This window comes from Caretta caretta, chromosome 1 (assembly GCF_965140235.1).
Source record: "Caretta caretta isolate rCarCar2 chromosome 1, rCarCar1.hap1, whole genome shotgun sequence".
Lineage (NCBI taxonomy): Eukaryota > Metazoa > Chordata > Testudines > Cheloniidae > Caretta > Caretta caretta.
The window spans coordinates 349,006,431-349,032,125 of record NC_134206.1 but is presented as its reverse complement, the minus strand read 5'-3'; the positions used below and the strand labels follow the sequence as shown (position 1 = coordinate 349,032,125).

General features: G+C 45.8%; 1 protein-coding gene across 3 annotated transcripts; it reads right to left on the bottom strand.

Annotated features, from left to right (window-relative positions):
- CEP41 (centrosomal protein 41) lies at positions 1 to 25,232 on the bottom strand. Of its 3 annotated transcripts, XM_048836758.2 has the most exons (11): positions 25,165 to 25,232; positions 24,257 to 24,320; positions 20,416 to 20,463; positions 14,984 to 15,045; positions 13,773 to 13,842; positions 12,614 to 12,758; positions 10,845 to 11,011; positions 10,306 to 10,373; positions 8,126 to 8,240; positions 6,618 to 6,833; positions 1 to 4,911 (listed from the first exon to the last, which is right to left on the bottom strand). In XM_048836758.2, the coding sequence occupies exons 1-11, from the start codon at positions 25,195 to 25,197 to the stop codon at positions 4,766 to 4,768; spliced, it is 1,134 nt and encodes a 377-aa protein (XP_048692715.1). In that variant the 5' UTR covers positions 25,198 to 25,232; the 3' UTR covers positions 1 to 4,765. The 3 variants fall into 3 exon arrangements, with proteins under 3 accessions (XP_048692715.1, XP_048692716.1, XP_074980677.1); XM_048836759.2 differs by lacking the exon at positions 20,416 to 20,463; XM_075124576.1 differs by lacking the exons at positions 20,416 to 20,463; positions 24,257 to 24,320; positions 25,165 to 25,232 and adding an exon at positions 17,864 to 18,051.
- Positions 25,233 to 25,695: the final 463 nt, after the last annotated feature.

The following is a 25,695-nucleotide window of genomic DNA, read 5'->3' as shown; positions in this document are numbered from 1 at the left end:
TTAAAACGATACTCATTTGCTTTTTATTGCATCATTTGCTTTTTATTGAATCAAACAATTTAAAAACCAGAAGACTCTATAGAAATCTGTGCCATCCTCCTCCCCCCGAAAAACAAAACAAAACAAAAGCACCAGCCTAATCATATGACACAGTTAAGCTAAGATGCAAAACATATGAACCCTCAAAGACAATAAGAGGATAAGAAGATACGTTCATCAGCTCCTCCTTCGATGCACAGGATTAAGAGGATCTTAAACCACCCTGACTGGCTCAGACTCTTCCTCTGATGCAGAAAAGAGTTTCCTAGTAGCCCAGGGCAACAGGGGATTTCAGACCCTAGTACTGTAGCTGGATAATAAAAATCCTTTCCCTCAATATCACTATTTGATTTCAACTGAGACACTCTATCCTTCCCCTCCCCTCCAATTTTACTCTGTGCGTGCGTGTGTGTGTAACAATCCTTTTGAATGCTTGCACACTTTAGATACCTTGTATTCAGACATAAAATGTGTTCTTTTTAAGTTGCATTGGTCCCAGTGTTTTAAGCATGTAACTAACAAACATTCTCTTTATTCCCTCCCCCACTTTTATTTTAAACATTCAACAACATTGACCAGATGCAGCAATTTTTAGGGGCACAACATTATTGTCAATTGTCTTAAGCAAAAAGCTGATTGGATTCTGTATGAGATGCCATTTAGCTCAAGCTTTTATTTCATGATAGAGTGAAAAAGTCAGACTCTTACCGCTTGGAGGGGAATGATGAATGCAGCCCATCAAGCTAACATGCAAACCAGCACGAGTCAGTTTTAGCCTTGATGTTCAAAATTAGTAAAATACTTCACATTTTTATGACACTTTCCTAATATCAAGTAAAATCTTTTCAAAGCCTGCAACAGACATCAAATAACAAAGCCTTATAGCACCTCTGCGAGGTAAGGAAGGATTATCAGTCCCCTTTTACAGATAGGAAAACAGAGGCAGAAAGCAGTTAAGTGACTTGCCCAAGGAGTACTTGGGAGTCCCTGGCTCCCAGTTCTGGGATCAGACCACCAAACCACACTTTGCTTTCCAGTTGACTCACAATATCACCGATCAGTAAATAAAAGACAAGCCTATCAGAGTTGGCAAACGCCATCGCCTAGCTAGTTCGTTAAACATAAATAAGTGCAGAAACAGACCAACAAAACCTTACTTACCTCTCACATAGCCTGACTTATGTTATCAGGTTTCTGGTAAGACCAGTTAATACGATTGTAAGACTTACTGAGCAGATTGCTTCCTATGGCTAGACAGAAAGGAGAGCGAGAGAGAGAGAGAGAGTACCTCACATTCACTGTCCCAATTCAACTAGTCTTGAAATCCTGCACATCTGATTAACCCAACTGTCCGATACACACAGAAGTCAACTCTGTAGAAATCCAGTGTATTAGGCTATCCTTGGACAGTCAAGGATTTGTACAAAAAGCCTTTTCTTTCTGACTAAATAAAATGGAACTTCCTGGATTTCCTTGGGAAGTGGGGAGCTGTAATTTATGAATTGGGATCAGGGTTTGTTACATATAAAAATATATATATTTAAAAATGTATAATAATGCCAAATGTGGCATAGGGTCTCAGAAGTGCTTGGAGCAAGATGTACTGGGTTAGGTGTTGGCTGGCATCTGAAACCCACTTTTAATGCCCCACTCAGCAGGCTCTGTCCAGAGCCCTTGCACATTTGATCCCAGCAGAGTGTGGGAATAGTTTATATTCATGGGAGCTGTGTGTAGAAGGCTGCTTTCCTGCTCAGGACTACAAAATGTACACACACAGCCCACCTCCCTGAGTCTTGTCACATCCTTCTCTGTAGGAAGCCAGGTCCAGGTGGCCAGCTTAAATCCTGCATCCCTGGGGGTGTCAGCAGTTTTTGTGGCACTTGCCTATATGCAGCACCCAGATTGCACGTACTAAATAAAAATTGGTCTGTCAGTGCTATAAGGCAGAAACGAAAGCAGGGAATTTTTGGCATGCTACAGGACAACAAAGCCTCTCAGAAAGGTGAGACGATGCCCGTTTGCAGGGAGCCGCCTTTCCATACATGCCCTGTCCCAGTGCCACCAACTAGTTCTCTAAGGAAGGAAAGAGAAGTGAATCTATTTACAATCTTTACACCACTTAAAGACATGCTGCTGTTGGCAATACACATACATTGGCAGATTGCTACAGAGGAGGAATAAGATCAAGGTAGGGCTTATTCTGCACAATGCCAGAGCGGTGTGTTCTTCAGCTTGGTTTTTGAAGGTCACTAGCAGCTTCTGAGCATCCACAGTTCCCACTGAAGTTGATGGGAATTGAGAGCACTCAGCACATTGCAGAGTCAGGCCCTGACAGCGCTAAGCAGGATCAGCATTAGAGCACCAATCCCTGGCCACTGGAAAGTCACCTAAACAAGCAAGCGCTCTTTCTGTGAGGATTCAGATTAAGAGCCTTGAAAGAATTACTTCCATGGCTTTAACTGCTGCCTATATTTGACATAGTCAAGGGCCAATACCACCCTGTTAGATGAGTGCTGACCCCACTCCACTAACACCCTCTCCCCTCTAAACCTACCAGCAAAATCACATCTCAGGCCCCATAATTTTCCAGTGATGGAAGCAGAAGTGTAGACAGGGTGCAAGAGCGTTGATCACTCACCCGGCTCAGAGTAGAGTGAGGCAGCACTGCAGTAATATGCCAGCACTCTGTGTAAACTTGCACTTCTGCTATTGCTACTTCCAGCTGAGCACTATCCGTGGTGAATTATGGGTCTGATTTTTCTGGTGTAGATGAAGCCAGAGGACAGCAAGCTTTAAAGGACAAAATAAAATAGTTGGACTAAATTCAACCAACACACTAGGTAAAAACTAGAAAGCAGGGTCCACAAGTGGCTGTCCCCTGAGTCCCCAAAACTCAGCCTATGTAGAGTGAAGACAACACATCAACTAGGTTTCTACTGCTAGTGGGCTCCAAACAACTTCTAGCCAGTCACCAAGGACATTGCAAGCATAAGCCAATACTGCTGGCTTGGGACCCTTTGTGTTTGATTAAGAGGCGTTTTAAGCTTTGATACACATTATATTCAAATCCTCAGGCTCCCAGAAAGTCACCAGATTCATGGCCTCATAAATTCTGGGCAGCCCCCACCATCAGGGAGCCTTGCTGGAATGTCATTGTGACAACTGGGGGACAGTTTTTTCTAGCCCCGCTAACGCCAAGAAGTTATTATGACAGCAGCTGCAGAGAGACAGTCATGCAATAGACAGCAATAGTTTCACGCCTCCACTAGTCAGTTAAGACGCAGAGCCCCTCTCTACTCTAGTGACCAAGCCCTGCTGCCACAAGCTCCATCAGAGGAGCTCAGCAGAGCAAGTTTGAGTTCTGCCCCTTAACCTTATTTTAAGGTGATCCACCGTGGAAAGCAGGCTCATTAACATCTGCCCTTCAGACTGTCTAGACCAGCAATCTTCAGCTTGCAGCTCAGAATAGCTGCGTGCATTACTGAGACCCACATGCCAGGTGGGAGTCTGGTCTCAGGTAGAGCGAATGAGCCTTGTTCATCTAGTGCACCCCATACCACTCCGACACACAACTCAGCAGAAAGCAACTCACTGACCAAACGGGCTGGAGAAATCAGGATCCTTCCAAGCATCCAGGAACACCCTCTTCTCCCTCACACCCAGCCACCAAGATGGGAGCAGAAAACACTGTTGAGAAGAACGGCTGGGAGTCACCAGACAATGACAAGAAGGCTTGACATTGCAGGGCTGTGATAGAGACCTTACGACAGATCACTGTGTGATCAGTTCACTCAGCACTGCAATGTTATGAGGAAAATATCACCACAAAGGACCAGGACATTCCTCCAGAGTCACTCTGGGGTTCTCTTCACTACTCCAGTCACCAGCAACCCGGCTCTGCAAGCAGAAATTCACTAGGAGAGACTGAAGCCGCATGAGCAAAGTCAGTCGGAGTTTTGCTCAGCCCATCTCAGCACCATGCCCAAAGTTACCTTCTAAAATCATTCACAAAACAAGATACACATCGTTATATCACTTCGCTCGGACCCAAAGCACTACCCCACCGCATGGAACACAGAACAGAGACCGAGTACTCAGGACACGAGGGGGGAAAGATTTTAAATGCAAATATATTTTGTAAACATACTGTGGATAAAGGGCCACTGTCAGGTGAAACATCATTCTGTACATTCTTTACAAGAATGCCCTTATTACAAACACTTTGGATGGTTAAAAAAGGTGGTTTTGGTATCTTGCTCACTTGTCACTAGTTGTGCTATTCGTTTGCTCCATTTCTGTATTTCAGCTCGACACTAAGACTTTTCTTTACGGACAGTGGCTAGTCTATCCACCTTTTGGGTTCTCACGTGCTAGCACAATGCTGCATTACTAAGATCCCAGACCCCAGGGGGAATATTTTCTAAGAACACAGATTCCACTGTCATTTTTTAAAATTAGAAATTTCATGGACCCACTTCTGCGGGTCAGAGACTTCGGGGAAAAGTTCATTTTCACAAAACAACGTTATCCCTTTAGATCAGTCTTAGAAAAGGATACCTTTACTTCTTTTACTAAATGTCAGCCTGCCACACCCCACCCCTCTTGCCGTTCTTAGATCATTGATTTAATTTTCCTCTTTGCAGCTTCCTAAAATGACAAACGGGATGTACTGATCAGGGGTTCCCAGAACCGGGACATTCGTTTATTCAACAGAAAGAGACAGTCTTTACTTCCAGGGCTTGTTCTGGAGGCTGCTACTGCTGAAGGAGCGGGTGGCGAGGGAGCCAGCTGGGCTGGCGGTGGGGAGGTTCTGGCTGCTCCGTACAGCCGTTGCCTTGGACTCTCGGCCTGAGGAAGCACGGCTAAGACGGCCTGGGGAAGAAGAACAGAAACCCATGTGATTTTGTGCTGAACAGACAATCAGACAGAAAGGTTTTGTTTTCCTTTGCCGATAGCCGGGTCAGGGCTGAGGTGAGAGACTGGGGTACAGATACAACCTGCCCTGTCATTTTTAACTGTGTCCAGACAGGCAGAGATACAGCCCAGGTACCAAACACACCTTTCACGCTTCCTCAATGCGGACAAAGCCTAGGAGACACTTGCCAAAGCCAAGCCAAATTGATGGCAGTCTCTGGCTAAGAGAGGCCCAAGACTGGAATAGCCATGGCTTTGTTGGCCAGGACTGGAACACACAGGCAGAGCCGTGTACTTCGCTCTAGATCCAGTGACTTGCCACAGAGGGAACGTCTACACTGCAATTAAACGCCAGCTGACTTGGGCTCGCGGGGCTGTTTAACTGCAGTGGAGATGTTCAGGCTCAGCTACAGCCCGGACTCTAGGACCCTGAGAAGTGGGAGGGAGAGCTCCTAGCCCAAACCTCTACACTGCAGTTAAGCAGCCCTGCGAGCCAGAGCCCGAGTCAGCTGGCACAGGACAGCTGCGGGTTTTTAATTGCCGTGTAGACGTACCCTGAGAGGCAGGCTGTGTGGAATATGCAGGCCCAGCACTGAGAGAGCTGGACCTATCACACCACATTACAGCCCCAAGACTGCCCAATGCCAGCATTAAGGCGAGGCAGCCTGCCTGTGTAACCCACACACCTTCTGGGTGTGGTGTTCTGTCCCATCTAGTGGCACAGAGACCACTTAGAGAGAGATTAATGAGTCTGCTCTACAGCATTAGCTAACAGCCAGTTCACTTTTAGCTCGTGGTAGAGGCTCATGCACTAGGCTCCAGAGGTCCAAGGTTCAATCCCGCCTACCACCGACTGGAGTCTGTCAATGTTACACCTGCACTTGGGAGGGGGAAGGGATGAAAACAATTCTGCAAAGAGGGTCTGAGGTGGACCTGGCGGATGGTGGGGCATGACTGCCATGGCTATGCTTGTTACCACCCACACAGTCTGTTCCCGGCTCATCACCTTTCCCCAGAAAACCCTCCCACATCATTCTGGGGCCCCTAAAACCTGCACGGTGTCCCCTCATCACTGCTCTCAGTCTGCCGTTCGGAAGGTTTAATCCTCTCTGACACTCCGGAGCAGGCTGGGGATGCTCCTTGCAGAGCACAGACAGCAATCTGAAAGATATACACCCTGCTGATCTGCTGCCCCCAGCATCCCTGTGACGGACCTACACCCACACAGACCTTTCACTAGTGCAGCAACTAGCTGGAGGAGTGATACAGCACTGTTTTAGTGAAAGGCTGGATGAACTGGGAAAACCAGGAAATTGTCATAAGGGCTCACAGGTACTATGCGGTGTGGCACGTGCCGGCCAATCCCCTGGATTATTTTTAATAGTCTATGGGACAAATCCTAAAGTCCTTACTCAGGCAAAGCTTCCATTGTCTTCAGTGGGTGTTTTAGTGCTCTATAAATACACACAAGAAAAGCCCCTGTCCACAATGGGATCAGCATGGCACAAGTTCCAGCCTACAATCCGTGGTCAGTATGAAAAAGCACTTCCTTTCCCCAGAGAGCTGGTATAAAATGGTGCTGTAGCCAGCTCAGGGGAAGTCTATGGGAGTTTTGCAGGCATAAGGACTTCAGGGCAGTCCCACTGTTTGTCAAGGAGTCTTACTGGCAGTATCTGAGGGGATCTGCTCCTCTTCCAGGTAGTATTCTATCTTTTGTAGATCTTTTGCGGCAAATCTCCATTTATTCTCAGCACGTGCGGGTGTCCCCCTTGGGGTGGCCCTTTTCCGGGCAGATCCAATGTAAGTTGCCAACTGGCAAGATGTTGGGAATGAGCCAGTGACCAGTCCTTCAGGGACCTTCTGTGCAAGGACCTTCAGGCCTGGAGACAATACAGATCATATGGTTAGTGATGGCCAGTTATTTGCCGTGATTGGTCAGACTCAACTTAACTTTCATCTCCGGATCAGAAGTGGCAGGAGGAGAGCTACTGATAGTACTACTCTGGAACTATGAGGTGAGGCTCAGGAGAAACCTATATAGAGGTCACTCTTCTCAACTGCTGGAGCATTTCAATTCATATTCCAAGAGGTACTGAGCTCCCTCGACTGCCACAGGTTTCAGTGGAAGTTGGAGGTTCAGCACATTCCAGGATTAGCTCCTAGAGTTTGCTCTTGGGAGCAGCAAGTCTCATGAAGCAGCTACAAGATGCAGGTTTTCAAAAGGGCTTTGGAGACTGCAGCATATTTAGGGAATAAATATGTATGATGCAAAGCATGAAAAGGAAAATAAAAGTCTAAGTGCCCCCCCCCATCTTATCATACACGCTCTTCAGGAGGGTACTGATATAAGGGATGTTAATGAAGCTAGGAGAGCCAACCTCTGCCAGGATTCCTAGGTCCTGAAGTGATGGGCTTTTTCAATTTGCTTAGAACACACAGAGGCTAGCTGTCTCAGGCTGTTCTTGGTAAAAGCTATTTACATGGTGCTGACACTATAAATCGTGGAATCAAAGTGGGCCCTCAGTGGTGGGATGGATTTGACGCCAGCCTTTCACCACTGGTGACTTGGGTTAAAGAATGACCTATTTTAGGGCAAGTGAAAACAAGTTGCATGACTATATATTATCCCCCCCCAACCCTTGTTTACACCCAGGATATTAGAGATTATTCCCACTGTTACTTTAGCACAAGTGCCTCTCCAGTGGTGCTAGCAATGGCAGGAGCAGCAGTATGTGCAGGGCATTCTTCCACCAGCCCTAGAAAAGCATTTGGTATAGACCAGATATCAGCTTTTAAAAAAAAAAAAAAAAAAAAAGAAAGAAAAGTTCCCACATCCTCTTGACCTGGTCTGAGCAGGGTTGGATGTCACAGGGGTATGAACATGGCAGTCTAGAACTCCCAGCGGGTGAAAGAATTCCTTAAAATCCTCAATGCAGACAAAGCCTAGGAGACACTTGCCAAAGCCAAGCCAAATTGATGGCAGTCTCTGGCTAAGAGAGGCCCAAGACTGGAACAGCCATGGCTTTGTTGGCCAGGACTGGAACACACAGGCAGAGCCGTGTACTTTGCTCTAGCCACATATCTCATCATTTAATTCGGGCAAGCCTCGCCCCCAGCTCTCAATTTTAAGCCAAGTCCCCACATTTCTGTTGCAAAAGGAAATCCCCCTCACCTCCAGATAACATGAATACGTTCTCAAAGCCTCTCTCACACATGGTAGTGGCAGCCTGGCTGGCGAGTCTCTCATCATCATCATACAGGATGATAATCTTCCCATGTGCATTTTTCTGATAGGCAGAGATGTTAAAGATCCTGTATATTTTTTATTAAACTTAACATGAATTGGATGTCTGATCTCATCTTCTTGATGCTACATAAGTGGCGGAGACAAATTGACATGATTAGCCTGGGGATTACAGTGGACGAGAGGCTGGATATGAGTCAGCAGTGTGCCCTTGTTGCCAAGAAGGCTAATGGCATATTGGGCTGCATTAGTAGGAGAGTTGCCAGCAGATCGAGGGAAGTGATTATTCGGCACTGGTGAGTCACATCTGGAGTATTGCGTCCAGTTTGGGGCCCCCACTACAGAAAGGATGTGGACAAATTGGAGAGAGTCAATGGAGGGCAACAAAAATTATTAGGGGGCTGGGGCACATGACTTACAAGGAGAGGCTGAGGGAACTAGGCTTATTTAGTCTGCAGAAGAAAAGAATGAGGGGGGTTTTGATAGCAGCCTTCAACTACCTGAAGGGGGGGTGGGCGGGTTCCAAAAAGGGCGGAGCTCGGCTGTTCTTAGTGGTAGCAGATGACAGAACAAGGAGTAATGGTCTCAGGTTGTAGTGGGGGAGGTCCAGGCTGGATCTTAGGAAACACTATTTCATTAGGAGGGTGGTGAAGCACTGGAATGGGTTACCTAGGGAGGTGGTGGAATCTCCATCCTTAGAGGTTTTTAAGGCCCGGCCTGACAAAGCCCTGGGTGGGATGATTTAGTTGGGGTTGGTCCTGCTTTGAGCAGGGGATTGGGACTAGATGACCTATTGAGGTCTCTTCCAACCCTAATCTTCTATGATTTGAAAGCAGCCAAAAGGTTTGGGCTTGAACTCCCAACCTCCTGTCTATTACCAAGCTCAAAAGCTTCCCCCACCCCTACTGATTCTAGTTTTGCAAGTGGATGGGACTCTTAGTCAAGGAAAGGCAAAAATCACTTTCTCATGCTGGGACTCAAGCCCTGAGAGTAATCCTAGAGCCATAGGCCTGGTCTACACTAAAAAGTTATGCCACTCAGGGGGTGAAAAATCCACACCCCTGGACAACGTAGTTAAGCCAACCTAACCCCTGGTATAAACAGTGCTAGGTTGTCAGAAGCCCAGATCCAGCTCCCCAAGAGGCGGTATTACCTGTGCCAATGGGAGAACCCCTCCTGTTGGCATAGGTAGTGTCTACACTGTAGCATTTCAAGTGTAAACAAGCCCATAGAATTTAAGGCCAGAAGGGACCACCAGATCACCCAGTCTGACCTCCTGTATATCACAGCCATTGACGCCATCCAGCCTCTGCCACACTCAGACCAACCACCAGAGTTAGACCAAAGTATAACACCCTTCAGGAGACTAACCCATTGTGTGCCACAGGCAGCAAACAGGAGGGACAGAGGTGCACCAGTGCCCAAGGCCCCTGCAATGGCAGGGAACTGATTTAGTGAGAGATACCCAGATGATCCTAGCAACTGACCCGTACCCCATCCTGCAGAGGAAAGGGAAAATTCTCTGCTAGTCTGACCTGTGCCACCACCCTTCTGCTGGTTAATGTAGAAACACAGAAGTTGGCAGTAAGAAGTGAGGTCTACACACAGCCATCCCTTCCCCCTGTGGGCATGGAAGTCAATAGTTTGAGATATTGCCCACTTAATCCTAAACTCTCCAGAGAAAGGCTAACCCCTGCTGTGGGGAAGCAAATGGAGCACCGTTTAATGCCTCAGCCAAAGAGTGTGGCACCTCAGCATCAGCAGTGGGTAGCCATCCAAGCTGTTCAAGTCTTGGCTCACACATCAGCACAAAATGGTCTAATCCTGAGAGCTGCAGCATGCACACAGCTCCCACTGTAGTCAATGGGCTTTGCAAACGACAGGTGCTTAGTACCTGCATTTTACAGCTGTAACACAGAATCCTAACATCAGGTAAATCACCGTCAGCATGGGATGACCCTGTCATGCCCACTCTTGAAGTCCCAGATAAACTCCCATTGAATGTAATGGGAGCAGGAGTTGGCTCTGTGTTCAGTCAATGCAGGAGTCATGGAGTTTCTTTGCCAAAACATTGACTCTCTAGCGCACCCGCGCTTTAAAAAGGATACGTATTCCAGAATGCTATTCGTATAAGGATTCATGGTTCTAGACAGCGTTGCGATAGGGTAGGAATAAGCTGCAGATACAGGAGAAAAAGGGGTTAGGGAATGAACACCTACCAAACAGCCTAGAGTGACCTGATTAGGACCTGTCAGAGTACAGAGGCCTGGTTTGCAGTGAAGATAGGGTTAATTTCAACTCAGCTACTCCCTTCTCCTGCCCAGGTGCTTTGGGAAGGGAGGAGGAGAGGATATAAGAGTGGCTGCTTGGGAGAAATAGTGGAGACAATGTCTTTGGGATCTCTCAAACTAAGGAGTCCATCCCTCATCCCGCCTCACACCCCACCCCGCCAGTTTCCTTTTCTGCTTATGTTGGTTTATTTTGCTTTCTAATCACAGACATTGACGCTGTCTCGATTTTCATTTTGCAGGGTCATCCTGCTGCATTCATTGAGGCCTATCTTTGGGGCAAGAAGTGTTGAAGGTATTATGCAAGCAGCTGACACTGATCAAGGTTCAGAGGATCCTGCAGTGATTCCCTCTCTTACCTCCAACAATATGACATTGGTCATACGCATCTCGATCCCGTACGTCAAGCAGCAGGAACGGGCAGTCAGGGTAAGGCTGATCTTTAGCGTTAGTGTCTTTAGCATTAGCATCAGGTTTCTTCTGCAGGTTTTTGCCTATGTCTAGTTCACCTACACCACTGATCACACTACAAAAGGAAAGAGAGCAGATTTTGATGCAAGTTCTCCTTCTGTAAGCACTTCTGTTCCTCTGTATTAAGATCAGGATACTTTTCAGTTTCTTTCTGATCCATTCACAACCTAACACAACAAGTTATCACACAAGACTATTGAAAAGGCTATTGCACCTTTCTTCAAAATTCATTAATAAACTTAAGGAGTCAAGTGAACAGCTAGAGATCAGATTTTAAGATTTTTCCTTACGATTACTTCTTAAAAATCTAGGATATTTATTTTCAGCGGTTCTGCACTCCCACAGTCTCAGCGGCTGGTCTGGGAGTACTCAGTACCTCTGAAACACAGCAAGGCTCCTTTCAGAGAAGGTTTTCTGAAAGAGTGTGCTGCATCATTTGCTAAGGGGAGAGTGGTTAAAAGTTCTAGTACTTCAGTAGGTTACCAAAATGGAGATTTTGGTAGTTCATTCACAGTAAATTATTTGCCTATTCTCTGCAAGCAGCATGCTGCACAGATTGTACATGCCATCACCAAGCTGGAGGCGAGATGCTCAAGAGTGAAGATCTACATGGTGATCATACCACTGGGTCCTATTCAAGATAGGCTGATTGATAGCCAAGATACACAAGGTACCAGCCTGACAGCCTTGGAGATCAAATCCTCCATTAACCCAGACAGACTATGGGTAGTGGTGGTACAAGATTCCCCCCTACTTGTTTCTAATATGCCTCAGACCTGGAAGGGACCACATCTAGAAAAGACGAGAGCTCAATTTCCATGATCCAATCACTAGCACTTCCATTAAGACCATCAACAAGGACACATTAGTTTTAGTTTAACCAATTTATTTGAGCATGAGCTTTCGTGAGCCACAGCTCACTTCATCAGATGTGTACCGTGGAAACTGCAGCAGACTTTATATACACACAGAGAATATGAAACAATACCTGTGTGTATATAAAGTCTGCTGCAGTTTCCACGGTACACATCTGATGAAGTGAGCTGTGGCTCACGAAAGCTCATGCTCAAATAAATTGGTTAGTCTCCAAGGTGCCACAAGTACTCCTTTTCTTTTTGCGAATACAGACTAACACGGCTGTTCCTCTGAAACCTAGTTTTAGTTTGGTGGTGGCAGTTCGTAATGCAGATTCTTGAACAGCAGGATTTGGACTGAGTCACATGATCTCATTTCAGGTCGGTCACTTGACAGCTGCCAGATGGTAACAGCTTCCAGTCCCTACCATCCAGGCTAGGATTCAAACCTGAAAAGCTCTGCCTCCCACTGCAACCCCAAGTCTGTGGCGTTAGGATTTCTAACTCCAAACCTAACATGCTACTGGGGATGTTTTGCAATGACTAGAAGTGCAACAATGAATTATTTGCAAACAAATGATTCTGACAAAAGATGGTGTCTGAGCCACTTGAGATCTCACTGGGATTAGCTGTTAATTGATGACAAGTCCATGAAAGCAGCCATCTACAGTACCAGAAAAACTGAGACTTCTTATACGAGACATTTGGAAGGGACAGGTGGAGTGTACCACAGCTGGTGGAGAAATAGGAGGAATACAGTAGGTGGGAGACGAAAGCCGTTCTTTGTGCATTGTATCAGGTACCTTTGCAGAGTAGACCGATATGATTCCCCTGCTCCCGTGTTGTTTATGAACAGGACTGGACTGGCTGGCTTCTCGGTAGGGCTTCCTTTCCCGTTAGTTCCAGCTGTGAGCTCAGCATCAGTCTCTGAAATAACAGTATCACCATCTAAAAGGGCAAAAAGGTAATGGAAAAGTAAGTTGCTTGTGCATGAATGACTCACATATTTGTAAACTCAAAGACCAAATTCCATTCTTGGAAGCATGTGTGTAGCAGGATTTGGTGTTTGTTATTAATCTCTTACATTTAAGACACCATGCTCTCTCAAAGGATCCCAAAGAGTCATTAAAAAAAAAAAAGTCTAAGCACTGGTCCTGAACCAAACCCCAGATCTCATCATGGCTTAACATGGGGGAAGATTGGACATGTATCTAAATTTCACCATTGGTACTTCATCTCTGTAATGGGCCAAATCAAAACCAGGAGCCAGACATCTCAGAACACTGGGAGAATTTTGCATCTAGACCTTGATTTTGTAAGTCAGGCCCATTCCTACTAGATATAAGGATCCTTCTCCCACTACTGAAATGCTGCCCCCTATGGCAACCTGCAACACTAGACAGGAGAACAGGGGGTTAGGGGGATGCTCTGGGTTTTTTTTTTTGTTTTTTGTTTTAAAAAGAAGCTTGAAAGGAAGTGTGTAAAGAAGCACATATCCAATAGAAACTAGCAGGAAAATCAGCCAAACACATTCTGTACCAGAGAATTATGATCACAATAGTAGGGCCAGCACCCCAATCTTTCTAAAAGTGGCCATGTGATCATTAATGGCTCAGGACCTCAGTTCTAATTAGTATCCAAAAAGCAATACCTGCTTCAGGAATAAAAGGGCCATGTACTGGGCCAGCAACACTACTCCCAAGAGTGCCATAGTGGGAAGTTTCCTATACAAGAACTGACCAGATCCAAACTTGCTTAGCTTAATTAGCTCATAGCACACAGCAAAACAGCTGCAGACTAAAACTGTTTTTCTCTCCAATTAGACAAAATTCAGCAAGTTGTCAAGTGAGTTTGCAAGCATGATGTTTTCTAAGACACTGAACTCCAGAATCAGAGGACACAGCTCAAGTTCAAATACTGCAATTCAGCGCGTCTCCTCATTCCTACAATAAATATCATTACCTTCCAGCTTTTGGATCTCCTCAGCTGACACTGCTAATGTTTCATCAGATAGAGAAGCAACTTGGATGACCTGTAGGAAACAATAATAAACCTGGTACAAGTGTCTTGTTGGAGCAGGGGCAGCAGCACTGGCTTTTCAAATAATCAGAGCATTCTGCGCATCAGAACACAGAGAGTGAGGACATCCTCTCTGTTGGGCCAAGGTTGCGAATGTGACTCCATGCCCCCACGTCACACAGAGGTCTCACATCTTAATTAAAACAAAAAGCCACTCAGCTTCAGAATGAAGAGACCCCAGATAGTCCATTGACGTATCCCTTGAAAATCATAGCGGGTTCTGACATTTATAGAACGTTACCTCTAAGTTGTGATCTACACATTGCAGAGCCTTCACTAACTCAGTGAAAAAGACTTGTAGCATTAATCTGCAATCATGCAAGAAGCCTTATTTAATATAATATAATGCATTCATAAATTAGGGGCCAACCCTACACGCCTCACTCATACATGTAATCCTATTGAAGGTAGTGGAACTAATCCTATATAAGGATTGAAGGAGGGGGCCTCTACCAAAGCAAATTTATGTTCTACTTTAGGAAGGGGAGGGGAAGGAGTCTTCCCTTTCAGGTTTTTACTAGTTACCTTGGCCCATGTTCTCTGGCTTCTGTACTTTCTGATCATGCTTTGTTTCATTTTTTAATATTTTACTTCATTGGTATGTTGCATTTTTCCACAAAGAAACACACAAAAACCTCTAAACATAACAACCCTCCAGTCTTTTAGAGTTATGATTTCAACTGGGCACTACATTTACTTTGCCTAATGAATGGGGCTGTAAGTGGTTTAAACAATCTCTAAGCACCTTACAAAGGGTGCATTATTATTACAAACTCATTTTACAGATGGACAGAACTGAGTGTTCTAAAGCATTCACTAATTCGGAAGCTCCATATAAGTGCTGACAGCTCAGAGTTTCCATTGACTTCAGTTGCAGCGAAGGGTGCTCAGCACCTCTAAAAGTTATGGCCTAAGTGATTTACTTGCTATAAAAAACAAGTGTGTACAGGGGAACAATGGCAACAGCCTGTCCTCCAGAAAAACCTTCAAGTGCAACAAAAATAACATTAGTCACAATATAAGAGTGGGGCTAACAAGAACCTCATCACAAGCAGGCAATGTTCAGAAGCCAGCTGGGAAATAGCCATACGTACCAGTTGGGCAAAAGTAGTCACTTTCAGCCTCTTGAATAGCTCATCTTTTTTGTATCTGTAATCTTTAACAGAAAGAAAGAGTATGTATTTTCCCACATCCATTCACAGCATCAAAATGATGAGAATGAGCGAGAGCCATTAGCATACAACCGAACCTATAAAGAGGCTAGAATTTCTGGGTGATGCAGGCTGCTGTAACTGATGGGAAGGTCAGAACAAACCTGAAGGTCCAAAAGAATTTACACCTCGGACAGATCCTGTCCTACTTACTCTAAATACACATTTATTGAGGGACGTTTGGTTGAGCTATTTCCACTACTCCAGCGCAGGAGGAGTTCACAAATTCAGCATTCTTATGGCAGGTCTGAGAAGAAAGGACACTGTACCAGTCAGACTCCTTCCCCACAACCCCCCCTTACCTTCGGTGAGCTAATCTCCCCTGCTGTTCGGTTCAAACCCATTGCTGCTGCAAAGCCTCTTGAGCCACAGACAATGTCCCTACGATCTAAATTTTTATCCCATGCGTTGTTTATAGCAGAGTTAGATGACAAGTATTCTGAGGTAGGGGATGGGTCTAAGTTTAAGAAACTGCTGTGTACAAGTCATAATTTGCATACTATAATTGATTGGTGAAAATCCTTCAGGTTTTCCTACTTTATTTTCAATAAAAGTCAAATCTGGGACCCCACTGGTTATGACAGTATGACAATCTACAGAAGAGTGCGATTCTCATAAGACACTAGAGTACAGACAAGTGAACATTACACAGTTCTGACGGGGATACCGCATTAAGGGTTGGAACCCTTGTTACCAGAAGGATATCGGACTAATTGTATGTAAGGACTAGGCAAGCTCTCTAATAGCCACAAAAGTGATCAGAAGGATTGACTTATGAAGAAAGATTAACAGAGCTAAATATAGATCATCTGGCTAAGAGATGACTAAGAGGGGCAATATAACAGTGAACAGAGAAGCCTCCATAGAAAGGAGGAGAGAAATTCTTTAGTGTGATACAAGAGAAGTAATGGGGTAAAAGGTAAGAAAGGAAAATATAAGATGAATATCAGGAAGAACTTCTTGATGTGAATCTGTTAGGATGTGAAAGTCTCCCAAGCAAAGCTGTAGAAGCCTCCTTCCTTGGGGTATTTAAAACTAGACAGGACAGAACACTGGAGACTGTCCAGTAAGGAACAACCCTGCACTGGCAGGGGGGATGCACCAGATGTCCTAATAAGGCTTTACCGTCTCTAGGGTCTGCAACTGTTACAAAAGATTATTATGCACACAACTTTTTAAACACTCAAAACCCATGTTTCTTTCCCTCATCCACACTCTATGGGCTGTAGCCCTTTAAGAAAACCAAAATAGGGCCAATCATTCCTCCATTCCTTTACTTCTTCCCCACTGAAGTCACAGGTCAGGGAATCACCGTCAGAAGGAAGTTAATAATTTTAAGAACATGTCCCAGAAATCTCACTCCAGCTGGGGACTGATAATGGAATGCAGACCCTTTATCAAATCCAGGCTGCTAGGGACTTGAAATTGCTACCATCTGTTGACTATTCCATGGTTTATGTAAAGGAATTTGCCGAGTCTCAATCCAGATCCCAGCAGACACCACAAGATCACCAACAGAATTAGTACTAGTCAGCTCTCTTGCTGACATCCTCTCGGTTGAGAAGACTATGGAGACTGTGGGCCAGGGAGACTGAACTCCCCTCACAATCCATAGGTCCTGGCTACATATGGAGTGGGAGTGGGGAGAAGTCTTGCATTGCCAGTGCCTATAATTGCCCTTCAATCTCCAGGGCACCTTTCAGCCTGACAGTCACATAAAACAGACCCCAAGAGCACCCCCACCAGCTTTTGCATACACAATTTGAAACATTCTCTATCCTCACTATTTGCTTACTCTCAGACACTCACTTCCTGGGGGAGATTTGGCAGAGCCATTTCCACTACCCTAGAGCAGGAACAGTCCACAAATTCAGCATCCTGCTCTACACGAGATCTGTTGAAACATGGAGAGTAATTACTAGGTCCTAAGTGCCCCATACTGGTCTGTGCCAAAGTAGAGCAGAAAAAAAAAAAATACAGGTGTAAAACCTTGAAACCCTCTTACAAAGGTGACCATGGGGTCCATTAACATGCCTTCAAAACCTTGGTTATAAAGTTTCATAAGAAAAATCTTCACATAAGATAAATCCTGTGAAATGAGCTACCTTGGACATATGAAAGACTGGGGTGACCCTTGTGGTTCCAGCAAGACTAGATGTTTCAAGCCTTATGCTTAGACCATTAAGCCACCTCCTACACCTCCATTCTTATTAGCCAGTGTCCTGAACACCAACATGACTCATAACTAATGGAAACATCTTTCTTCTGAACAGCTTTTGCTTCTCTTGCCTGATGCAACAAAACTCAAAACCCCTGAAGTCAATGTAATTTGTATCCCAAGGCTGAGATCCCCAGCCATGGCTCGGAGATGATCCCTCCCTCAGTTCAGTTGTCTGGATGAAAGAAGTGAAGATAAAGCCCAATTATAGTTTAAGAAAAAGGTTTTGAAGACTTATGTATAAAAGTCAACGGATCCTTATTTTTTGTATCGTAATGACTAATATAGTAATTACATATTGCAACTACTGGATGGTGTTTAATCTTCTTCAAACCAAGTTTATTTACAAAAAAAGAAGCTGTCACAAATCTTTACGACTTCGTTCTACCCTCTAGCAGTTCATATGAGCTCAGAGGACTATCACTTTTACCAAATCTGTATCTGAAATGGAGCAAATCATAACAAATATTTTGTTGGGGACTTGCACTGAACAGCAGAAAGCGCAGGAAAATGCTGCTTCTGATTGCAATATAAACATTACTTACCTGGCTCTGACTCGGAAGATCCATTTCGATTTTCTGACATTATGAATCAAGGATCTGGTATTAAACTGTAACTGTCCTGCTGAATATTTACAAAGCCTTGTTTCCGTGGGCTTCAGCAATGAGCGAAGCAATATATATTTAAGAACGGATCAGATCTTGCAGCAGCTTCTCTCAAGTCTCTGCTTCAAAGGACTAAAATCAGAGTTTCAGCTATCTTATCAGTTTTGATTTTCCAGCAGGTTGACAGTATTGAGTCTGACTCTCTCAAGTTACACAAGAGACAGAGAATTGACTGTTCTAGGCATCTGATGTTGTGTCCAACTGGTATCATCTATCCATGAGAAATCAAGGGGGAAAAAGTTTCTAAATTTCCCAGGAACACAAGGTGCCCATTCAGCAGAAATGTGATGAGAAAACCTCTACTGTACTCTAGAACTGGGATTTAAACAAGACGCCTTCAGCACAAAAGGAAATTAGATTCACAGCAGAATTAAAACTGAAGACAGCAACACAACAAGATTTGTGGTACAGATACCATTGGACTGCCACTGCTTTGTACATACTGAAATCTTAGTCAATTGATCAACAAAGGATAGCGTGAAACAAGATAATTTTCCTTTTTGTTTTACCAAGAGACTCACAACTAAAAACAAAGAAGAGGGAGCAAAAAGTGAAAGAACATTTTTTTACCAAATCAGCAACCAACACTTTTGTATTTCAGATATGTGATCTCCCTTGTAATTTGAACTTTATAATGTTAAAGGGACAGCATAGTTTTAAAAAACCCTGAAAATGGGCATACAAAATCCTAATGACCTTAGTGTTTTGTGACTTTTTTCTTCACTTCTCAATAAAAGCAGGGTTATTTGGATTTAAATAATTTTCCTGCCTTCTCATGCATTTATAGCAGTGCTGGAGATTCAGAACAAGAAAGCAAAACTGACTAGAAATAGAAAGTGACAGTGACTAGCCTAGTTTCACTGGCCAAACTAAGTGAAATGCAACAGAAAGACACTAAGTGGTGAGGAGTAGTTAGGGTTTCATCAGCTTCAAAATCTACAGAGTTAAGATATGCTAGGGCAAATTCACCTCATAATAACGCCACTGACTTCAGTGGGTTTACACAGGGATGAACACGGCTCATTTACTTTTTAACAAAGTGTCCTGTTAAAAGTCTAACTATATCAGAATCAAGGCCTCAAGTTCAAGCACACAACCAGCTGAAGCAGAAACAAAAGCCATTTAACTCTAAAGAGATTACAGATAGCTCCTGTAGAGGGAGGTATTTTAGTTATGCCATTTACAATCGGCTTAGGTTCACTATGGTTAATACAATTACCTCCTACCACTCCTGTGGAACAGTTTGTCTATCAAACCTAAAATTGCCTTTACTGGATAGAACAGGGGTGGCCAGCCTGAGAAGGAGCCAGAATTTACCAATGTACATTGCCAAAGAGCCACAGTAATACGTCAGCAGCCCCGCATCAGCTCCCCAGCCCCCAGCGCCTCCTGGCTGCCAGCAGCCCCCAACAATCAGCGCCTTCCCCCACCCCCGGCCACTGCAATCAGCTGTTTCACGTGCACAGGAGGCTATGGGGGGGAGGAGCAAGGGCATGGCAGGCTCAGGGGAAGGGGCAGGGGCCTTGGGGGAAGGGTGGAGTGGGGGCAGGGCTTGGGGCAGAGCAGGGGGTTGAGCAGTGAGCCCCCAGCACATTGGAAAGTTAGCATCTATAGCTCCAGCCCTGGAATCAGTGCCTAGGTAAGGAGCCGCACATTAAACTCTGAAGAGCCGCATGTGGCTCCGGAGCCGCAGGTTCGCAGACCTGTCCAAGTGTGTGTAAGGTCACCTTCTAGTGGCCGTGGTGTACAGATAATCCAGAAGAGCAAGGGCAGGAGAGGAAGAAGAGAGAAGGAATTATTATAGTTTGAGGAAGAAGAAGAAAAGACAATTTCCAAGGTTTTGGGAGAAGCGAGCACAAGCCAACATACAACCTAAAAACAGGAGTTTGGGCATAAATAACACATGTCCTTCTAAGCCTGGCCAGGGTGGCTTTAGGAATAAACGTAGATCGTTGTCTACAGCACCACAGGAACAGTACTAGACTACTAAGGTCCCTCATCACCAAGCCAGTCCTGAACTTGTCTTTTCCATCTGCAGAATTCTTTGTACTTGGTCCCTCCCTCCCACAATCTATCCGCATTTGTCCTCCGTAATGCAATGTGCACCAGGCATCTGACTGTTTCTGGCTTAGCTCCCAGAACTCTCTGCTCTGGTGCTTTATTTAAAAAGCCTAACTGTAAAGGCTTTTGGTAATCACATTGGGAAATTAAAGGTGCTAGATGCAGAAACAGGGTAGATATCCAAAAGAGATTTTGGTACACTATCTCTGCACCACACCCTCTGAATGCTTACAGCACCTATTTGTAGTTAATGGGATTTGGGCACAGGTCCCAAGAGCAGATTACACCACTCACAATGAAGGGGTCAGGATTCACTGTGCACCTTTCAACAAATCCCTTGAGTTAACCTCCACTCCGCATACGTTACTCACTTCTCTTGATCTCTTCCAATTTCTCAATGTATTTGGTCAGGCTGTTTCCTACAACAGAAAACAAGCACTTTGTAACAGATTGTTTTTATAATAAGAGTTTTCATAACATGAATGCTTAAACGCTTATAAAGGGAGAAGACTGGATTCTAGCAGCCTAGCAACTCTGGGAGAAGCAATGCTTGCACCAGCTCCCCCTTTACCATGATGAGTCCACCCAATACCAAAAAGGAACAGGAAGGAGTTTCTCCTCTTAATAAAGATCTCTCATGGTGACGGGTCTAGCTGAACAGCCAGGTCAGACAGAAAACAGGCTGAACTGACGCAGGCAAGCATCCACGGAATGGGCACTGCTCAGTAGGTCCAAGCCTGTAAATACTTGGGAGGAGGTGGTCTTTGGGAGGCTCAGGGGCTCACAGGAACTCAAATTGTTTCGCACAACCTTATTTTTAAAGGATGTGTCTAATTGCTATGCAGTAAGCCAGCGAGCATTCCACTTAATTTATTAGAAGAATTTGCAGTAAAGTGATACAAAGGCATCCACAGTCTGACAACCAAAACAGCAGCATGCTTATAAGTGCCGAGAGGGCTTGTGTGCAGACTACTGGTTCCACCCAGAATTCCCCAGCCAATTAAAAGCACATGTGGTTTTGGCAATGCTTTGTAGAATGGAGACGTGATCGTTACAAAGGATGTTATCTGGGACATCTACAATGTGATTCGAGGAGGGGACTGGGAGTCACAACTTCGGGGTTCTATTCCTGGCTCTGACCACTACTTCTAAGTCGTTTTCTTTCTCATTACTCTGTGACATAGGGGTAAGTATTACTGTGAAAGATTCTGCTCTGTTACCCCAGTGTAAACGCAAAGTAACTTCCTTGACTTCCAGAGTTACTCTTCATTTACACCAATTAATGAATCAGAATTTTCCCCAGCGCTACTTACCCCTACCTCACAGAGGGACTGAAGTTTAGATGTTTCATGTCTGAATTTAGATTCTATGGTTTCTTGGGCAAGAACCATAGGCGCTGACTCCATGGGTGTTCTGGGTCTGGAGCACCCACAGAGAAAAATTAGTGGGTGCTCTACACCCACCGGCAGCCAAGCTCCCTTCCCTTCCCACTCCACCTCCTCCCCCGCCTCCATTTGGCCACTGTTTGGCCTCTCTGGTGGGGAGAAAGGAGCGGGAACATGGCGCGTTCAGGGAGGAGGCGGGGAAGAGGCGGGGCCGGGATTTGGGGAAGGAGTTGGAATGGGGCAGGGAGGGAGTGGAGTTGGGGTGGGGACTTTGGGGAAGGGGTTAGAATGGGAGTGGGGCAGGGCCTCATGGAAGGGGTGGGGTCGGGGCAGGGCCGGGGGCAGAAGGGGGTCGAGCACCCACCGGCAGGAGCTGAAGTCAGCGCCTATGGCAGGAACTCTGTCTTTCTATGTGTTTGTTCAGTATTCAAGGTGTGTTAAGCACTACCATAACCTACATAGTTTATAATAAATATCTTAAGTGTCTGGAGCCCCTCGGATACAGTCATAGTTTAAACTATGTCAGATGGAGCAAGTCTGATCTCTACCAGGAGAATATTTTTTAATTTCATTCAAATGTCTGGTCTCCACCTGAAAAGTAGATCGAACCATGTACATTGCTTGGGGTGTGAAAAATTCACACACCACACCCCCCCCCAAGAGACATAGTTAAGTTGACCTAAGCCTGAGCGTAGACACCACTTGGTCAATGGAAGACAGCAACTGCCTCTTGCGGGGGTGGATTAACTACAGCAACGGAAAACCATTGCTGTCGCCATAGCAAAAGTGTCTACACTACAGTGCTACGGCAGCACAGCTGCAGTGCCATAGCTGTGCCACGGTGGCATCTATAGCTTAGACAGAGCCATAACCCGGGGACTGGTCTACACTACAAAGTTAGGTTGACTTAACTACATTGCTCAGGCCTGTGAAAAATTTCATGCCTTGTGCAATGTAATTAAGCCAACCAAAGCCATGGAGGAGGAATTGCTAGGTCAATGGAAGAATTCTTCCATCAACCTAGCAACTGCCTCTCAGAGAGGTGGATTTACTACAGTGACAGAAGAACTCCTTCCTTTGCTGTAGAGAGCATCTATACTACAGTGCTACAGCAGCGCTTAGCATTTCTAGTGTAGACATATCCTGAGATGGACAGGGAGACGCTGAAGGTTAAGCAATATAGTCCTGTTTCCAGTGTTAACTTGGCTTCTGCATTCTAGATCCCTTAGAGGAGTGAAAGGAAGACTATTAACAGAGCATTTGCAACAGTTAAGATAAGAAAACAATTAAGATACAAATAGGGATTTAGGTAAAAACAGGCTCAAGAAGAAAACTAATTCTGGAAGTATCCTGAAAGTTCTGATGTGGGATTTGAGACAACAGAGATGAGGTGGTGGAGGAAAAGAATTGGGAAATGAGGTTAGATTTTTAGATTTGCTCCCAAGACAAGGTCTGAGATGGGCTGAAAAGGTAGATAAAAAGGCACTCATACAAGTCAAAGAGTTCAGTCTTTGACACATTTGTTAACTGGAAATATTGTGTGGTCAAGAAATGACTGTGTGAAATCTGGGTCCTTTTAACAGAGGAGAATCTGGAGATATTGAAGACCCATCCCCTTAGCCTAGCATTTAGTTAATTCTTTACCTGCCTTTTGTTTTGTTTCTTACATTGTGATGCTTGAATAATTTCTAGCATATTATACTCATTTGAGGGAGATGCATTCGGGAGTATCTGGCCTAGAATCAGCATCCAATGACATTTCATAATGGGAAAAGATAAAAGGACCAAGATTAGATTCTTAAGAATCCAGAGAAGGAGGATAGTTCCATCAATGGCTATTAGCCAAGATGGTCAAGGATGCAACCCCATGTTCTGGGTGTCCCTAGGCCTCTGAATGCCAGTTGCTGGGACTGGATGACAGGGGATGGATCACTTCATGACAGCTAAAGATCATATATGATCATAACTTCTATAGTCAGTCACATGGGAACTCATCCCACCTTCTCCCACTCCCCCAGTTGTGCATTTACTTTAGAAGGGACGACTGTCATCTAGTCTGACCTGCAACTGCTAACACATGCCATACACAGAACTTCCCCAAAATAAAGCCTGTTTGAACTAGACCACATATGTACACTAGCGTTAAGACTACAACTCAAGAGTTGTAAAGAACCCATCACACAATAGGTAGACCCTGGCTATTAAATACAGCTAAGATAGTGGAGAGGGTAACATATCTACAAGTATTCAAATCGTGAAAAAACAAGGCAAGAAAATAACTTAGGATGGTCCAACGGGGCATAAATAGCTGTAGTGGAATGAAAATGAAGGAGCAAAAGTTTAGGTTGTATAATCAGGAAAAAAGTTAACAGGCACCTATTAACTGGTGGCATAATTTACAAGGGAAAGTGGTGGAAGCATCATTACTTAAGACATTTAAAAAAATCATCAGACAAGTCACATGAAATGCAAAAAATATAATTCTGTGTTAGGAAGGAAAAGGATGGGGAAATGGCAGGGGGAAATCTAACAGGGGCCATTAAAATACTAGCTGTAATTTCAAATCATAGGTAAAACAATAGCATCTATAAAAAGGATACACTAGAAAAGTCAGGGCCATGAATTTTACCGAGCACTGTTACATCAAGGGTCTGACATCAACAGTCAGTTGAAAGGCTCCAATTATGACCAGAAATTTGTAAGTTATTTCAGTGCAAATTTTAAATAGCTGGCTGAACACAGGCAGTTAGAGGTGTAACATAACGTACTTGGGTATAATATGACATCCTATTAGCTGATTCTTACACAAGGTGATATTTTCACTTACCTGTGTCAAGGCGAGATTTTATGTGTTGATATTTAGGATTCTGTGGAATTCTTTTGGTCAAACACTGTTTAGGGGTGGAAAAAAGACAGGCCTTGACTATGTTGCCATGTATTGGCTGCAGGTGCTGCAGCCCTTTAGTGAGACTGCTTCAACCAGTCTCTCTGGAAGGGCCCTAAACAGCTGTAGAAAAAAATGTGTACAGGGGGGACACAGAGCTGGGCCACCACATCCCTTACAGATAACTATAGCCAGAGAAAGCCTGAACTCATTTTAAATAGCCTCAGTACCTCAGTCAGCAAGCTTGTTTGATGGTGAAACACCTCAAGGCCCCTTGCTCTGGGGTAAAAGAAGGAAAACCCTTTTAGCTCTCAACTTCCATTTCATGATCCCCCCACAGTATAATTTCTCCCCCTCACCCATACAAAGAGGCCGCAGCACAGGGCCCCCCAGGGGATTCTCCCTCCAACGCTCCCCCCCCCCCCCGTCTGCTGGCAATGTTCACCTTCCTCCCCCCAGAAACCTCTCCCAGCTCCTCTAGGCACCCGTGGGATTCCCGCCTGAATCTGCTTCCACCTCTAGCCCCTCTCCCGGGATCATCCAGCCTCAGCCCCCTTGCCCTGAGCTCCCCCTCCCAGGGGCTTCATTTCTCACCCCCCCCCCCGCCCCGGGATCATCCAGCTCCAATCCCAGGACCAGCCCCCAGGTCTCAGGGTTTGTTCCCGGCCTCCCACGAATTTATTTCTCACCCCCCCGCCCCGGGATCATCCAGCGCGGCCCCCGCCCCATGGGATTCGTTTCTCACTCCCCTCAGGATCGGGGCCAGACCAGCCCCCGCTCAGGGATCCCCGGCCCGGCCCGGCCCGGCCCGGCCCGGTCCCAGACGCGGCCCCCGCGCTCCGCTCTCTCACCTCCGGGTCCCCGATGCGCCTCCTTCCCGACATTTTTTCAAACTGGCAGCTGAGCGGTGACACCAGCCCCCCCCCCAGCACCGCCCCCTCCGCCTGGAGCGAGCCCCCCCCCAACAACACGTCCGCCCATTGGCCGGCCGCCGGGCCGCGAACCAATCACGCGTTCCCTTGCTCGCGGAGCGGGAGGTGGGGCCCGGCACGCGCGGACAGCGATCAATGGTAACCTGGCAACGCGGGACGCCGCTGCCGCCGGCCGCATTGTGCGGCGGGGCCGGCGCGCGCCCGGGGCTGGCGGCTGTCTCGCGCCGCAGCAGAACCGCCGAGGGCGCCCTGCGCTCTGGGGACCCCGCCCCCTCCACCAGCGGCTCGCGCCCAGCTCGAGTGGCTGGCCCCGGCCCCCGGCTCGTCCTCCCTGCGGCCCCCCCTGCAACCCTTCCCCAGGGCTGCCCCCCCTGCCGCTCCCTCCATTGCAACCCCCCCCCCCCCAGCCCCGGGGCCGCCCCCTGCCGCTACCTCCATTGCAAACCCCCC